An 18,900-nucleotide genomic window follows, 5' to 3' on the forward strand; every position below is an offset into this window, starting at 1 on the left:
AATATGCTTTCCCAAGAACTGCCATGGCAGATACATAAATGAATGGGGCAGGGTTTACTGTAAGCCTAGGCAGACAAGTAGGAGAGCTCTGTGACCTTTATGAAGACAGTCTGCTGCAGCCTCTACATAAGAGGATTATGTCATTTCTCATTTTCTGTTGATAGGCTAAACGTTTACTTAAGTTTTTTATCCAGACAATTACCACAAACATCCACTTCATTTCTCTGCAGATATCTTCCTGAAGATGCAAGTTTGAATGTCTGTCCTTTGATGAGGCCTTGTACTAAGAGTTTCTTGAAGGGTTCTCTATGACAGGAAATAAGAACATTAGAAAACAACAATGCATACAGGTGTTCTCATCTACTAAGGTCAAACACAAGCAAATCGCTGTCATGAATTTCAGTGAATGACAAGAGATTAATTCTACACAATCAACTTTTTCCCTGACCTCTAAGTTCTGTTTTGAAGCTCAACCTTGTACATAAAATTGCTTTTCTACCCTAATGCATGTGCTGTGAAATGATATAGAACAGTATAACATAAATTTAATTTGCAAGTTTGCAAGCAAATGTAAGATCTATCCGTCACAGGAAGCACAGCATGTAAAGACAAGAAAGACTAAAAAACATAAAATATATCCAACTTTTAAGACCTAACGATTAAAGCAACTCCTTCCTTTGTCAATGTCTACAGATACCTACAACTACAGTGTTTTCTTTAGAGCTGTGGAGAGTTTTAATAAATCAGGTCCAACATATACAATTGTTAAAAATGGATTTTTTTAAGGAACCTAAATCCACCTCAAGTGGACAATGTATATAATATATTCAGAACAACTGACAAGACAAGACTTTAATGTAAACAACAACTGTCTAAAATCCTATCACACGTTCATGAAAATAAGAAAATATCCCCTTAATCATAAGGGAAAAACTTCATGAAAAACTGTCCACAACATCTGTCAAGCAGTGTGTTCTCCAGGCATGAAATTTGCACATAATTTATTTTTGAACATGAAATGAATTGGTAAAGGTTCCTCAATGCCAGTTATTCGGTCCTTTAAATAAGATGACAGAAGCATTCAGAGCATTCATAGGTAATGAGTTTCCCTCTTACTCTGAAAATGTATTACAATGACAATACCAGGAAATGGTTCCTGCTAAGCTTGTCTCTATTAACACACACAATACTCCCTAAGTCTTTTGGATGATTCAGATCAACAGACAGTGAGTTGATCATTTAGCGTGGATGCATGCTAAATAATATAAAAATATAAGACATTATACATAAAATATAAGATAAACAAAAGAAGTATTTATTACCATTTGTCTGTAGATTAATACTTCATGTTAAGGTTGCTGTGTTTTAAGCAGCATTTTACAAGAGTACAGACAAGCAAACCTGGCATCTATGTCAACCATGTCACCTAAACCTGAGAAATAAAGAATTCTGCAGGCTGAAGCCAGGTAATTTTGTATGATTATCAATTAAAAAAATATCAGTAGATTTTATCATACATGCTGAAAATCCTGAAGCTTCTTTAATGTCACCTCCTACCCACTTGCATGCATCCTGGCAAATGCTGCATAGCTAGGGCGGGTTACCCAATGGTGACAACAGTAGACCATACCAGTGTAATGTGGGCTAAAACAGCAATTTGTACTCTTTATCAGAAGCCTGGTATGGACCTGGGTGTCAATGCAGGACAGAAACTGGTAGATAGGAAAATGTTGTCACTCTAAACCAGGAAGTGCCTGAACAAGGGCCCTCATGGCAGTATAACTAGATTTTAGTTTTAAAGAAAGCTACGGATTTACAACTACTTTTGATTTTAAAATCACATCAACGTGTAAATTAAACTTATACTTCATTTATCTGCTTGGCTTTACATTTACTTTAACATCCTATATGTATTCTTTCAAGGAGGAGCAAAAAAACTTTCGTGTGTTCCACAAACACACTGGTTATGCATTGATCAATCATATGGTGCTAAAATACCAATTTATTTTGAAATTCTGAGACAGAAAAAAATATATCAAACACATTATTTGGCTATTGTGAAGGATTTGAGGAATAGAATGGATCTCATGCCAGCAAGGTATAATCTCATAATATAATCATTCCTTTTAACCTGCCAAAAATGTTGTAGAATAAGAGCACATTTGTCATCAATATTGGATCAAAATGTCTATCAAACCTTGCTATCGATATTACCCTATTTTCTAATAGATTTGTATTAGGTTCAATGTTTACATCCAATCTTTACATAAAAAAAAAAAAAACGAATCCCAGAGGCCCCTTGTAAACAATAGAACCCAACTCATACTCTTGTTTTTAAAGCCCCTCAATTATGTGCTGGGGACAAAATTTGGTGACTCTCTTATACGTGTCTGTTACTTCCTAATCCTAAAATACAGTATTTGCTTTTTTTAATTACAGAAAAAAAACTTTTGCCACTAGAATGATAACTGACAAACTGATCAAATCCAAAAAATAGCTTTGAGAAAATGTAAATGTGCAGCGTGCTAGACAGGCAAGTGGAACAGTTTCTGGAAGATCCGCATTTTCAAACTGCCATACTTAAATCAAGAGGAAAATTGATATGCAATCGCTTGTGCTTGATGAAAGTCTACTGAAAAAAATGGCCTAGGGATTATATTTAACCTGTGCTTAACCATGCCGTGGGACTGGCAGAAGTGGCTGAAGAAACGCGCATAGTATAAATGCATTACAGCATGCTCTTTTCCTCCAATGTACAAATCAACGGGCATCCAGAAGTCAGCTAAGGACTTGTCAAATGGCCTGTGGAAGAAAAATGACAATGCCAGCATGATTAAAGTGTCTCTTATAGTAGCTGTATAATTGAGGGAATAGTTACCTGAATAAATGGCAGTAAGTTTGTGACAAATGCAGTACAGACAGTTTGATAATAACTCGGTCACATGCAGATTGATTTAGTTTTATGATAAAACTAAGATCAGGACAGTGGTACTCACTGAATCACATTTTCAATTAAAACTGGTAAACCTCTAAAACTAATAACCTTCATCAAAGTTTTATCAAAGAAACTAGGAAATGTACTTTTACTAAACATATGCTGAGTTTGCAAAAGTTGACTCCAGCCAAAATCATAATTTATTTTTTTGTGGATGGTGCCTCTCACCACTGCAAGAGCCAATAACTTGTTCTGTTTAGGAATTGATATTTTCAGAGAGAGGCATACCTTATGCTGGTTCCTGCAGCCACTAGGACAAACCTGAAGATCTTAATTGTTTGAGGGCCTCTGTGTCATCCCTTTACAATTCAAAGCTAACACACTTTCACTGAAAGAACCCCTTGCAATATAGAGGGGTGACCACTGCAAAGAGCAAAAATCTTGCCCAGAGTTTAGCTTTAAATCTTTTTATTAGTCTTGTTATCCAGGCAGCCATGCTAGAAAGCATAGCCAGGCTCTCAAAACTCATTTTTCAACGCTGTTTTGCAATATAGCTTGATGAAGAATTTGTTTGAGCCAATGCCTGGAAAACTAACAAGCAACGGATCTCGGATGAAGTCATCTTTGTTCTGCTTCCTCATTTCAGCAAGCTCTTACTGTTAACTTCAAAACACTGTACAATTCAGGAGAACATAACTGGCTTAAAGTTCTGCTCTGCCAATGCCCAGGGTGAACTCAGAAATGCACTGAGCTATAAAAGAGCTATACAAATAAATGTAAAATTTATCTCTATCTGTGCATATACACTGTTCTATTTTAATTGCCTAAAATATGGGCACAATCAAAAATTATGTATCTAAAGCAGTCTGTTACTAGAATTGTTAACTGCAGTTTGTTTTTTGAGTCTTCCAGTAATATAGTTTAATTACCCGTTATTCTACAAATTCTCCAGCAAAATTAGAAATTGCAGAGTTGTTCTGGTGTTGGGATTCAATTTGTTTTTCACCTACTTCCAGTCTATGTAAATATACAGATTCATCTAAAACATATAATTGTTATGCTGCTGTGCAATTTTAACAATGCTGTTACCCTATTACAGGAAGAGAAAAATACTAGAATATAAGAAAAAGTTTGGGCTGGGCATAGGACTTTACTTCACCCATACACCATTTAACCAGCCAAACTTGGCCTGGAAAATAACTGCATCCAAGATCATTATCTGTTTAAACAGTAAATGGGTGTGCTGGACTGGTATTATCTGCTTGCAACCATTTTGCCACATTTGCACTTTAATGAACTCTGGAAAAGTCAGGTAAAAAAAGATCCAGCCAGAACGAAACAAATTCCACCATCCAGGAGATTAATGCACATATATGGAAGACATGTCCAATGACATATCCTGGCCTGGTGGTTCCTACATTAGACTATCTGGTGTGAACGCTACAATTATGTATCTAGTCCTGGATATAGCAACAGGTGTATTCAGCAAAGTCTCCTAAAATCCAGGTTACATGCCTTGTCAAAGGACTGTAGCAGCCTTATCAGTAGGTAAGAAACCATTACTAAATATGTCCCCTTTAAGAGGGACAATATTAAAAACAGGATGTAATGCCTAAAAGAATACCTAACTAAATTTACTTGGTCACGGAATTACCCAGGGTATCTAACATTACTCATTTAACCACAAGCCATACATTCTGTGCAACTGTAAACAACTATTTACAATCTTCTTTACCTTTCTGTGTTTTGAGGATCTGTATATCTGAAATAGTACCAAGCTGAATCCACAAATGTGTCCATTGTGTCTGTTTCTCTTACTGCATTTCCAGCACATCTGCAAGACAAAAATAAACCTTCCAAATCTCAGAGATAATTAAACTAAAGGAATAAAAACACATAAAAAGGTACAGCCCAACATTTACAGTAAAATCAGATCAGGGCAACTTTGATGTTAAAAGTATGTTAAGAACAATCTCTGTTCCATACCTTATATAATTTATTTGTATGTATGTCTACATAGTCGCAAAACCCAATTGAATACCTTTCCTACTTTCTTTACAAACTTAAAATGCTTACAAGACAATGGGCCTGATTTATTAAAGCTCTCCAAGGCTGGAGAGAATACACTTTCATCAGTGAAGCTGGGTGATACAGTAAACCTGGAATGGATTTCTAAAAAGTCATTTACTATTTGTTAGCAAATGCTTTCAGTCCTAGACCAGATCTATCCCAGTTTTGCTGTATCACCCAGCTTCACTGATGAAAGTGTATTCTCGGGCCCATTGTACTAATGGCCACTGCTATATTGTTTTCTGTGGGTAAAAAGAATATTATCAAAACATCCTGACACCCTGGTCTTACGGCATCACAGAAAAAATGAGTGCGAGTGTCAGCTGGAAACGGCTGAATTACATTATTTGTTCCATTAGCTATGAAAGAAGAAAGCTGCAAGCCATGTTTTATTTGTACCAGGCAGATGTCAGTAATCATGAATTTCTTCCTTTGAAAGCAGATGAAAGCTCACCCTGAACAGGCAGCAAGAGTGCCGCAAAAATGAGTCTTAAAGGAGAGCCCCCATTTTTATGTATTTTACTGGTCATCCCTGCAAAGCTAGGGAAAATGACATTTTCTAAGTATACTGTCCTTTTGTTTGTTGGCCTCTTCCTCATAAAAGGAACAAAGCTAAACCTATATATTATGTATATATATTATATATGTATATTATGTACTATATATAAATAATATGTGTAAGCAAAATGAGAAAAGGGCAAGGGATAAAACACATCACAAAAAAGGCAAATTAGCTTTAATATAAATTTGGATGTGATGCAGGGAATTCACTGGATTATTTTACCTTGGGCATTTGCAGTGTCTCCAGTCTGTTGCACCTGACAAAGGAGAAGAGCCCTTTCCTGTAAAGGAAGAAACTTTGGGCAGGAGCACTGGTAAGTCTTTGTGTGGCACAGGTACAGTGCCACAAGATTCACAGTGGATGATGGGGATAGGAGTTCCCCAGTAACGTTGTCTTGATATGAGCCAGTCTCTAAGCTTGTCACTGGTAAGATGTCCGCCAACTCCCTCGTCCCGGGCTTGTTGGGTTATAGCACAAAAAGCTTCATCTCTGCACAGTCCTGTGAACTGATGAAATTAATCAACATTTATTATATTAGTCCTGATGAAAGAAAGGAAAATGTGCATGAAAAAATATATGATGCAATAATCATAAACCATATAAATGAAAGTACATCACACTGGTTGACACTTGGAGTTATCATTCTATGGATACATTGTTTTACTCAAATGCTTTTCAGTTCTATAATTTAACAATTATGTGACCCTTAAGCAAAAATCACAGCAAACATCTAAATACAGAGGTTAAAACATACTTGTATGTGAACTGTTTTACCTGCTTACTGAGCAACAAAGCAGCAACGTAACAAAGCCTGATTTAGGGCTGTCACCATATCACAATTTGCTCCAGTGCACACATTTTTGTGCATTGTGATGCATTGCATTAAGTAGCCAATTCAAAATAAACAGGCTCTCAATGCAAAAAAAGTAAATGAAAATGTAACACACAAAGCATTTGACTCTGAGCACTAAAGCGAGCTAGTAGATGGTGGTGTAAATAAAGCTGAACTCCAGCCTTGCATTTTTGTATAGGAACAAATAGCTTCTCAGTGTGTTCCTGCAGCCATGCTGTAACCAGTAGGATACAACTTGCTTTTTTTTTTTTTTTACAGCTGATGAATACCCAGCATCATCTAGGCCAGGGGTGCCAATCTCAAATACACAGAGGGCCAAAATTCAAAACTTAAGACAAAGCCGCGGGCCAGCCTTGAATTTTTTTGAAAAAATTGAGGAAATTAGATATAAACCCTTTTCATATGGAAACAAAGGGGTTTTACTTTACATTCAATCTGAAACAAGCTTATAATACAGAAAGAAAAATATTTGTAGCCTTCTGAGTTTAATTTCAATGGTAACCTTTTTACACAGGCTAACAATAATAATATTATTCTTCTATGAAAATCCAACCATTCAAGTCCATGCCTTGGAGTAGCAAGAAAATGTACAGCCGGGGGGAGTGCTGGAAATGCCAGATGGGGCCAATGTGGAGCTAAATCTTATGAGTGGGCTGCCGCTGAAACTCCCCCTTCATTGAAATAGCGCCCCTACTAAAATTCTTGGCAATATTTGCGTCTATAAAACAGTCCAATGCGGGGCCACGCATAGGCAGAGAACCAGCTGGTCTAAAGGGGTGAGTGACGCCAGGAATTGTAGTAGCGGCGCTATTTCAATGCAGCGACCGGCCAGCTGCAGTTCTTATTTAGGATTCCTTTGGGGGCCAGATTTTGAAATCCCTTTAACTAGGCCTTTCCTCCCCAGCCAAACTGTCCTTGGCCCATCCCTTTAATTTACTGTGTTTAGGTAATTTTTTATAGACCCAACTAAGTAGCAGCTACATGCTGGGCCTATATGAAATTACGTAAACCCAGTACCCTGTGCTTTCCATAGAGTAGCACAGAACAGAGTAATGATGTCAATGGGCCAAAAATAAAGTAAAAGAGAAACTTATTGAACTTGTTTGTGCAGTAGTTCACCAAAATCAGAGGTGTTTGGATGGTAATAGTGGCCACTTTGAGCACCTAATGATTTTGCAGAATACAAAATCCATTAGGTGAACTACCGAACACAAATGATAAAGTCATGCATGACTTTCAGCTACACGTTGATGTTTATATCAAGTAATAAAGCTTTTATGCAGATGTTTTTAATGTTAAAGTGTGTATAGATTTTTGGGCCCCTCTGTATATTTTTCTACACACTGATTGCATTACCTGCACCTCATTTGTTCTTTCTGGCTACTTAGCATCCAAAAAAAAGAATATTACCAGTTTTACTGTAGCGTGTAAAAATGAGCTTGGTTCAGATCAACTTGCACTGCAGTAGTTACCACGCAGAGATAACAACGCCAAATTACTTAAAATGATGCTTAAGGTAGTCATTTAAATAGGAAAAAAAAAGACAAAAATGTTCTGTGTCACTCTGTCAGAATATGATGTTCCCAAAGTATCACACTTACCCTTGCTGAGTTTATTATTCTCTCAGTGCCATCACTAAGCGTTTCAGTAACCCTTATATAAGGCAAATCAAACTTGTCTGCCAAGACACAATCTTCCAAATTTGTGCTTGGAATACCTATCAATAAATAGCAGAGAGTAAGTGGAATTCACAATGTTTAATTACACAACAAAGAAAAATATCCTTGAGAGGTTTCCTGTTGCAGTGCTTTACATATTGATATTTTGATCGTTATTCTGACAGGAAGTGACAAAGTGCAGGTAATGCAGTATAGGCACAATTAGGATAAGAGCATTAGTTTATTAATTTTCTAACTCAGACAACTGCTTTAGTTATATACATAAATTCAGTTTTGGCCTTTAGCTAATAACCTGGTGGAATCAACATTATTGTGCGCTAATCTTTAATAACCAAGTATATCAGCTTTTATCTTAAATACAAAGAAATTGTATCACCTGGACAGCTGCTATGAGTTACAGAAATTTAATCCTGTTTTAACTGTTATAAAATAAACCTCAAACTGCAATAAAGTACAGTTGTTTTTAAGTCATTCATTATAGGGAAGCCATTTTCAACATAGGTTTCATGAATAGAGCTCTAGAGGTTGCAAGAGGTTTCTTGAGCTGTAACTGAATGTCCTCCCATCTGATGGTGCCTGGCTAGATCAATCTAATGCCACAAGCATGGCCCCAAGGACCTTTTCATTCGTCTATAAGGATTGAATTCAGAACACCATGGTTAGAAGGACACACTGTCCTCAATGTAAGGGGCATCTTTCCAAACAATTTATTTTAGTAGGGGTTCCCTAAGACATGATTGTTATTTAAGGGGATTCCATAGAATTACTACATTTTGAATATAGCTCTCTTCCCAATGAAAATATAGACTCATTATTGTGTTTCAGTTTGGCTCTGACAAATTGGGTAGAAGATGATACATATACCAGTATGTTTTTGGATTGTAGTAGGAAAGTCGGACTATAGTATCTGCGAATATAGTATCTATAGTGAAAACCAAGAACCCCTCTGCTGTTTCTAGTACTTGTGTTCCGGACCAAAAATAACTAATATGTAAGAAACAAATAGCTATAGATGGAAGAAAATAAACTTTAAGTCAACTTTTTAAACTTTAACTTACCAATTTTACTGTCCAGATAACCCTCAAATTCATTTTTTTCAGAGATGATAACAGGAAGCTCTTGCTTAGTAAATACATTTATAGCTGATACGCGAGTAAGACAATCTATATTCAAAAGACAAACAAAAAATATTAAACGCAAACAGAGTGATCAATCACAGGTAGATCTCTCACAAACCCGGCATTTTAACATGGTGAATACTATATAAATCCTTGCTTATGTATTGTCATGTGATATTTGATAAGGTATAGAGGAATAGGTATTTTTTTTTACTGAAATTGTGTAGCCCAAGACAAGATTCTAACTGTCCAGTGCACAATTAGTTGCTATGGGCAGCCCAGATTTTTCCTATGTTAACTATATTTTAAACATGGGACTTACAAGTGCAAAATTCTGAGCATCCTATCTGAACTGCATGCAGGTACCTATACATTCACTACATCAACATAAGGTACACTGCATTAAAAAGAATTTAAACAATTTTTTTGACCTTCATAGGCACAGAAATGAATTTTCGTGACCTCTTATTGGATATACGGCATGCAACAATTCCTTAAAGAAATAGTCAGGACCCAACGTCACCTCAGATTACTCAGGTTTCTAACCATGCAATTTTTACCTTTGCCTGACTTGAAAGCCTCATTCAGGGCTCCTCTCACACTGCTACTCCCATGAAGCAGCCTGTGGCTAGGCAATATTGCAATATGTGACGCCCCATAAATAGCTTCTGGGTTTGAGGCATATGCTGAAATAATTTCTCCAGTTTCCACATTGTCCACCTGCAACAAAACAAAGGGAGCCAGATAAATGTTTATCATAAAGCTGGGCTAAACCCAAGGGTCGGCAAACTTTTTGGACTACTAGGCCAATTCAGAAGATCAAGAAGGCACACTAGGCCAGAAGAAACAAGGTGTCCAAGGAAAGTTTTTTTTCCAACCGTGACTGCAAGTGAGCAGCCTCAGTCTTACCTAAACCGCGGTGGAGTCTCTGTACGTGTGCACGTGCTTGGCATCAAAATGCACCTTGAGATTCGCCAGCTTGAATTTGCTGTTGGTGTCATTGCACACTAAACACAGGGCTTTGTTGCCGGGTTGGACGAAGAATAATTTGTCAGTCCATTCGGGGTTTAAGACACGATGTTCGAAGTCAACCTACCGGAGACTGGTAGCGTTGGACACGTTGCTTCTGGTCATTAGGCATAGTATTTGGGGTTACTGTGTGGAAACTCGATGATATCGATATCGCAAGAACTTGCAATATTGCGACAATTAGGTCGGATCCAACAATAAATAACTAGGGGGCGTTAGGCCAGACTGGAATACTGGCTAAGCCGTATCTGGCCTAAAGGCCAGAGTTTGCTTACCTCTACCTTAACCAGTAGAGGGTTGCTGCCATGCAGGCACAAAGTGACAGCCACTAGGTACCTTTGCAATTTCCTGGGTCTCTAAACATAAACAGTAATATCAGGGTTTTACCCTTTATCAGTGGAAAGAATAGTGATTGAACAAGGTATTACATTTGTTGCTACCTCATTGTCATTGGACCAGTGTTTAGTGAAACCCTAGGGTTACTCCAGAGGTTGCAGGGGATTCCTTGGACAATGAGCATTTGTAACTCTCAAGTCAATAAGGCAAATAGCAATGATCTTTTGGGCGATCTGTAAGGGTGAAATTCTTCCCAGTGGCCAGCAATGTAAAAAGCATTCTTCCTTATGACCACCACACTAATGCAATGTAAGCTATAGAAATAGCAATTATAGTAGGGGTTCCCAGAAGACCTGAAAGTTATTTTAAGGGGATAACCCATGTTAAAAAGGTCAAGAAACACTGCATTAGACTGTTGTCCAGTTGTAATAACTATGTGCACCATTTACCCCTTAAGTAATCTCCAATGAACTGTTCAATAAAATGTGGAAAGGAGAAGCAGTGGTTATGTGAAAAGCAAACGATCAAAATCCAGCACTTATTCTACAATAGGTTTTTAATTTGAACTGAACTAAGGTTAAGGGTTCATTTTGGGGTTATATAACATAATCAAGTGGAGAAGGGTGCATTGTAAAAAAATTCAGTGTCAGAGACTTTTATTATCTCTGTTTGAATCATATACTTTTAATGGCTACATAAAATTCATATCTAGTAGAGAAATGTAATTGTCTGTAAACAGCGGAATTTCAGTTGTTATGAATGCCAGCTCATTGAATTACTGCAGTAAATTAGTGCACAGGGAGAGACAGACATCTCCCAGCCAGTGTCACTGTATACTCTGCTTATATTCTGCATATGCAGACATTAATGAAAACAAGTTAAAAGAGTACTTGCTAAAAAGAATGGCACATTGCTAGCTGTTTCAACCAAGGACAGCACTAGAGCAGGCTTCCATGTAGGCTAAGGATAATAATAATCTTTTTGCCAAAGCATCTGATCTTCAGTGGGCTGCACTCCACAGCCATATCCTCCTTACTGCTTCCTGTTGTGATGGAAATATCTGCAGCCAAGGCTGAAATGTCAAGAGCTGCAGCAACACAGTATACATAAGGGTGATGGAAAATGTTCAAGCTTTTTCAATAAATCAAAGCATTGCCCTATAACTTTGTGCAATGTTGTTATACAGTGTTATTGTCTACTTTATATTATCTGCTGAACAGGAAATTAAAATCTGATTTGGTAATAGATTACTGTACTGTGAACATCATTACATATCTCTATAGTTTATTAAAAAAAGCAGAATGGCAAAGAAAGAGTAAGTAAAGGGAGATAAAGCCAAAGTGATGCATTACCTTTAACATGCAGTCAAAAAAGCATCCAGTGCAGTCACCAATCCAGTTAGCCTGCATGCTTTTCACTCCATACCATTCTGGTATATCAGCCAGAGCATCCTGCATTGCCTGTAATAAACAAATAAAAAACTAGATAATGCATATTCTATAAATTAACAAATGTCTTTTTCAAACTTGGTACGTTTGGGATGCACACTTGTTTGATCTGCTTGCCCTTACATCACTGATGTGCCATGAAGAAGCCAGCAGATTTAGTCATAGGGTCCAATAAGAAACCAGAATTTGCAGCCCAAAAGTGTTGGATGCCTAAAAAAAAAGGTTTATCTACATTGTACTAAACATATACACCATGCTGACACTGAAATAATTGTCAATCTGCGAGATTCCCAATCATCTCAAAACCTGAACTTTCTTTCAATCGGTTTTTTAAATTTCAACAAAATTATAACACAAAAATGACACGTACAAAAAAGAAGTACCCATAGTTACAGAAGAACATCATAACATAAGTGTCAATTTTTCATATACAAACTATTGCATATAGGGGTATGGGAAAAACATAGGAGAGAGCAGGGGAAACAGAAAAATTGGTGGCAGAATGTAGTAAAAACTGAAAATCCAAGTAAACCTTACCAACAGATATCTTTCGTACAGTAACAGTAAATAGTAAGCCGCGAGAGCCACATTATTGCTCTCTTTAACTTAACTTTAATCTAGGATGTGACGGGGGAAGCACATATGGCCCACAGTTCGAGGACAGATAGGGAAGCCTTGGAGTGTGTGTGTGTGTGTGTGTGTGTGTGTGTGGGGGGGGGTGCAGGATTAAATATAGGGAATTACTGACTAGCCAATTACTCATGTACCCGCCAGATCTGAGGGTAAACAGTGCTAGGACCATTCTCTTTGACGCCCAACCATTCTGTTAGTCTCATGGCCAGAGCGACTTAAATTGGGGTGATTCTTTAAACCAGTCCCACGCAGACCATGTAAACTTGTACTTCTCCATCATATCCTCATCTCTGCAACCAGTAATTCCAAAAGTTGTGTCTTTTCTAATTCTAAAAGCCAATCTCTCATGGATGGTACTGTGGTTTGTTTCCACATTCTAGGGATAACAGTCCTGGCCGCTGTGAGGAAGTGCAGAAGAACATCTCTTTTAGTAGCCCTTATAGACCCAGGAATAATGGATAGTCGAGATATTTTAGGTGTGTTCCCTAAATCTGAGCCAGGCACTCTGTTATAAATATCGGTGATCTGATCGCAGAAGCTAAATTTCCGGGCATTCCCACCATATATGTAGCATAGTACCCCGTTGAGTATGGCAGCGCCAACATCTGTCGGGGGAAGAGGGAGACATACGGTGAATATCTGTTGGGCATAAATACCATCTGCAGATGATTCTATAGTTAGTCTCCGGGCCCTGCAAGGGAGTGCCATTTGATGAGTCAGTATAAATGATTTTTCCCACTCCAATGGGGAAATAGATGTTCCTATTTCAGCTTCCCAATATTTTGTGTAAGTAGGAACATTATTAGAAGATACTCTAACCAAAATTCCGTACAACTGGTAGATAACGTGGATTGGCTTACTTGTAGAACTCAGCAATACTTTGAACGCTGTACGGCTCCTGTCTATGGTGTGTGTGTTGAGATGTGTTGATACAAAAGATGACAACTGTATATAGGATAGCCATGTATTTGGCTTCCTCTGCATCTCGGCGTCTAGGGACAAAAAGGGAGGCAACCTCCCATTCTGTAGTATGCTGTATACGTGTCTATTGTCTTGGGGCGTCCAAGATAAAAATTTGCTAACTCTCATCGCCGGGGGGAATGCTGGATTATCAAATATGGGAGTCATGGGTCCCATCTTAGTTGACACATGACCTACCCTGGTAAGACTATCCCAGACTTTCAATAGATCTGAGGTTACATTTCGTAGTGGCTACTGTATGCGAAGCATAGACCTGTCTACCCATGGTGGGGACCGAGGTTCAATGGGAGATAGGAAATTTTCCAAAAGGACCCAGCTTTTCCTGTCTCTGTTGTGGAACCAGTCAACTATACGGGTTAATACTGCCGCTCTGTAATAAGATCTGATATTTGGGACTCCCACGCCCCCCATAACTTTAGGTCTTGTAAGTTAGCGTAAAGCTATTCTTGGACGTTTCATTTTCCATAGGAAATCTCTGCATAATTGTTGTATTTTACGGAGAAATATTGGCGGTAAGTATATCGGGACCGTCTGGAAAATATACAGCAGTCTGGGTAGAATGGAAATTTTGAGAGTGTTTATTCTAGCGAACCAAGAAAGAGGTAATAAATCATATCTTCCCAGGTCCGCCCTTAACTTACTCAGTAGTGGTTCATAATTATAATGGAACAATTTGGCAGGGTCTGCTGAAATTAGGATCCCTAGATATTTAATTGCTTCATTGCAGTGTCTAAAGGAGGTGTGTTCTTTATTAAATTTCACCTGATCTGGCTGGAGTAAGACATTTAGTATTTCAGATTTATTTAAATTCACTTTAAAATTGCTCACTTCCCAAAATTGTTCAAACTCCCTTAAAATTGACGGAATAGATAGCTGAGGTGACAAAATATACATAAGCATATGATCTGCAAATAGAGACAGCTTATACTGGCGTTTTCCAATCTGGATCCCCTTGACATCCGGGTTTTTCCGCAGGGCCACTGCCAGATCAAAACCTGAACTTTATTGGTAAACAGTAACTCCAAATGTCAGTGTACTTTTTAGATTTGAAATACATTTTGTCAGCCTATATTAGGAAAAAACAGAGCAGAGTTTTTGTCAAAATGTTTCAAAAAGAAGCTTTTTATGTCCATAAAAACTGTAAAAAAATGTTGTCAAATGATTCAATGCATATTGACAGAGCTAAATTTAGTCTAGGCAGCTATGTACCTGTGGAAGGTTAAAACCCCTGTCAATTAATTTTTAGCAATCTGTGTTGCATAGTGGAACATTTTTCAAAATTTCTTGTTCCAAGGGTGCAACATGAGGTGAGAGGGGTAATTCCTGTCTTATACAGTTGTAATAAGAACAGGTGTCCCCAATGGAAGGTTTCTTATTTTGACAAAAAATAGGGTGATTCCTCATGATGTGGACACATAAAATACAGCTGTATAACAACAACACAGCTATGTGCAAGGCAGTGACTTGGTATTGACATCCTGAAACAGGACATGCAGTTACTAGCAGATTCCAAGCAGGACACTTTTAACAGATTCACAAACACTAATAAGAAACTGTAGTGTGGCATGATCCTGAACATATTGAAAGACATATTTATGCATTTTAATGTCAGAACTAGGAAGGAGGAATACTGCTTACTTTACATGACCAGCATGAACACAAGCCTTTCTAAAAAAGCAGAATGAAATATGCTGAGATGCAATCAGATGCATACAGTATGGGGTGTAGGGCTGAAGCCAAACACAACTAGTTCTTGCATATTTCTTTTAATACAGCTAAATGAAAATTGTACATTATATGTTTGAGTCCATCTTTTGTACTACATCTACCTAAAGCAAAGGGTATGTACAAGATATGTACAAGATATGCTTTTTGTACTTAACTGAACCTCATGCAGATATCCTTGGACAGACCACAACAATAGCAAAACAGTTTTAAAAAAAATGTCTAGCTACTTTTGTCCTGATAATCTTATTTGACAACTTGGAAACTTGTCAATCACCAGTATCTGTACAAGGTGTTCCTTTACATGCTTAGCAGTAATATCATAAGCAAGGCTGTCAGTGTAAATCTTGCAAGGAAGAATTTCTAGCTGATGGGGAAGTCTGAGTAGCACTGGTATTATAAGTGGGAGCAACTGCAATGATTTACAATACAAGTGCAAAGTAAGACTGATTTTGTGGGTGTATTGTGAACCAGAGAGGCAGCAGATGAAGTTAGGCTTTAAAGTGTACCTGTTAGAATGGCTTACATATAAACATCAACAGATAAGCTAAAATAATTTCATTTTTTTTCAAGGGTTGCTGCAGGATACCAAAGGACCCCCTAAAACACATATTACAAGGCCAAAGGTAGAGGAGGTGCAGGGGCTCCGGATGTTATTTCCTATTATAGAGCATCAGTTTTGGTACGTTTGATAGACTGGTTTCACAACAGTGAGACGAAGGAATGGGTACAGCTGGAAGACTGTCTATCCCCAGTTAGCCTCCGGTCCCTGCCATGGGTGGATCGGTCGTTGGTACGACCGGTCCGCCCTCTACTCCCACTTACAGTGGATTTATTGCATAATTGGGATATCCTTCTCAGAGCAGGCAAATAGTCCTCAAATCCGGGACCCATGACTCCGCTGTTTGATAATCCAGCATTCCCCCCGGCTATGCGAACTTCCACTTTTTTATCGTGGTCTGCATCTGAAAGCCGTTATCTTAGGAGTATATTACATAACGGACGGGTCCCCCTACTGGCCTCCCTGGATCTCCCAAACAGGAGCAAGCTGCTTTCTTGGCTTTCACACAGGCAACTGTCATCCTTTGTAGCTTCATTCTCTGACTTATCGGTTTTTTATAGAAGCTTAACAGCCTTTGAGCAGTTGGTTGGCTCTTCGGACCGCCCCTCTCATGTTGTGTCCAGGTTGTACGAGCTACTTGCTCAGGACTCGGAGCCCTCGGCACCTCTATATATTAGATATTGGGAGAGGGAATTGACTGGACATATAGCTGCAGAGGACTGGGAAAAATCATTCACCCTAACGCATAGGTTGGCCTTAACCTGTAGAGCTCAAGAGGTCAATTATAAAATTCTATCCAGGTGGTATTATTGCCCAGTAGACCTCCATAGAATCTCCCCTACACAATCTGATCGTTGTTGGCGATGTCATCTACATAAGGGGACTATGCTTCATATATGGTGGGAATGTCCGCAATATGGAAATGTTGGTCGCAGAGGATGATGATAGAATGGACCAATTTAGAATTACCTGGTCCATTTGGGACTGGTTTAAGGACTCTCCCCGATTTCGCACTTATCTTACCTAATGTCTAGGCTTACAGGCTGGATCCCAAACCCAGTATTGAGGGTCAATATATACCTCTTATATCTTTGTACCGCTTGGCATCCCCCCCTCCCATCCCCCCCTTCCCCCCTGGGCTTATTTGTTATATGTACGTCTGTGTTGTTATTTTATCTGTTGTTTATGACTATTGGGTTACACCCTATGCCAATCGCTTCCCATAGCAGATATATAGCTGTTTTTGCACAGGTTTAACATGTGCTATATGATCCCTTTAGAACTGTTATGTTTCTCTGTTTTATTTATTTTTTTTATTTACTTTTCTTTGGGTATATGCAACCTTTCGGTATTGTATGTCTGTTAATTAGAAGCCTACCATGTTATGTTTGTTATGGTGTGTGTGTTATATAGTTGATGGTAAATGTGTTATGTTTACCTGTTACCCCCCCTTTTTTTATCTGAAAACTTAAATAAAACTGATTTAAAATAAAACACATATTACACACATCAGCATTCGAGAATTCAATATAATATGCAGGTTACCAAGCATAAGTTTTGAACTAGGAATACAGAAGTTTGTATGTACTGTAGCATCACAGGTTTTAGTGGCTTGCAAACTTGCAAATTATTTTGTTATTAAAAAAATGCTGAAAAATACATAGATTTAGGGCAAATATATTTGAAGTTGAACATACACTGCTACATCTTTTAAAATTCTGTTCATGGCTGCCTATGAGGAGACTAGGACATGAGTGCATGAGATTTCACCTTCAGTCCTCAAAGTTTTCAAGACATCATCCTCAAAGATATTGGGCTCTGACAGCATGTCTTGACAGACACTTCCATGCATATAGGACTTGACGTCTCAGTGGAGTCAGTGCAGATGGGAAAAGTCAGCGGAATACAGATATGGGCGTCAGAATAATGGGGGCCTAAAATGACTTGTTCACCACATCATAGAATTTATATTTGTTCTTGATTGCTATATTTTCATTGCATATATATATATATATATATATATATTTATTTATGTTTTAAGATCATTATGATAATCCATAACTTTCTAGTTCATGTTTTGTGATTAAAAAATATTGTGCAATTTTTTTTTTTAAAGACAAATAAAATTGATATTGTGATCTCCTTAAATGCCACACAAAAACACTGAAACAGTTTACAGCAATGACACAGTTTGGGAGATTGGATACAAGAGTTTTTATTATTAGTTAATATTAATACTATTATTACCTAGTATTTATATAGCGTCAACATATTTTGCATCACTATCACTAATTGTCCCTCAAAGGGGCTCAAAATCTAATGTTCCTACCATAGTAATAAGTCTTTATTACAGTCCAACATCAATTTGGGGCCCGATTAAAAGTCAACTGCATTTTTTGAATGTGCAAGGAAACCTGATTACCTGGAGGGAACCCACACAAACACGGGGAGAACATGCAAACTCCCATAGTGGCCGACATTCGAACCTGGGACCTAAAATGTTAAAAAGGCCACTGAGCCACCTTGCTGAAAAAACATCCTTCAGAGGACAAAACAAATAAATAACTGTTATAAAGGCCTGCATAGAAAAGAGTAAAAAGAGTATTTTCTTTAAACAAGATAATTCAGCTAATGCACTGCTCTTCTTTGAAGTATTTCTCACAAAGGATGAAAAAAATAAAAGGAAAAAGGACACTTTCACAAATGTTAATAGAATTACTATTTTTTAAGTAAACACAAACAGAATAAAATCCCTAAATGCTATATTAAATATATAAAATGAGACCATTATTAAATATCAAATCTAGGCTCTAAATCAACCACAAAGTTTGGTCGTTCACAAAAAAATTTGGACAATATTTGCAATTATTATGTTTTATTATTATTAAAAAAAATAATATTCTAACAGCTTTTTTTCTATTGCACTAAATTCATGAACTGTACTAGTCAAGGAAAAACAAGAGAGGCGC

At 37.7% G+C, this 18,900-nt stretch overlaps 1 protein-coding gene across 2 annotated transcripts in view; it reads right to left on the bottom strand.

Annotated features, from left to right (window-relative positions):
* LARS2 (leucyl-tRNA synthetase 2, mitochondrial) overlaps positions 1–18,900 on the bottom strand; it is a 100,485-nt gene that overhangs the window by 20,993 nt on the left and 60,592 nt on the right. For both annotated transcript variants that reach the window (XM_072412260.1, XM_072412261.1), the window contains exons 8-15: positions 11,935–12,042; positions 9,778–9,937; positions 9,158–9,262; positions 8,022–8,137; positions 5,790–6,073; positions 4,671–4,769; positions 2,665–2,802; positions 203–306 (exon numbers count right to left, since the gene is read on the bottom strand). In XM_072412260.1, the coding sequence (XP_072268361.1) occupies positions 203–306; positions 2,665–2,802; positions 4,671–4,769; positions 5,790–6,073; positions 8,022–8,137; positions 9,158–9,262; positions 9,778–9,937; positions 11,935–12,042 (1,114 nt within the window). The remainder of the gene's footprint in view (positions 1–202; positions 307–2,664; positions 2,803–4,670; positions 4,770–5,789; positions 6,074–8,021; positions 8,138–9,157; positions 9,263–9,777; positions 9,938–11,934; positions 12,043–18,900) is intronic.

This window comes from Pyxicephalus adspersus, chromosome 5, assembly GCF_032062135.1.
Source record: "Pyxicephalus adspersus chromosome 5, UCB_Pads_2.0, whole genome shotgun sequence".
NCBI classification, from domain to species: domain Eukaryota; kingdom Metazoa; phylum Chordata; class Amphibia; order Anura; family Pyxicephalidae; genus Pyxicephalus; species Pyxicephalus adspersus.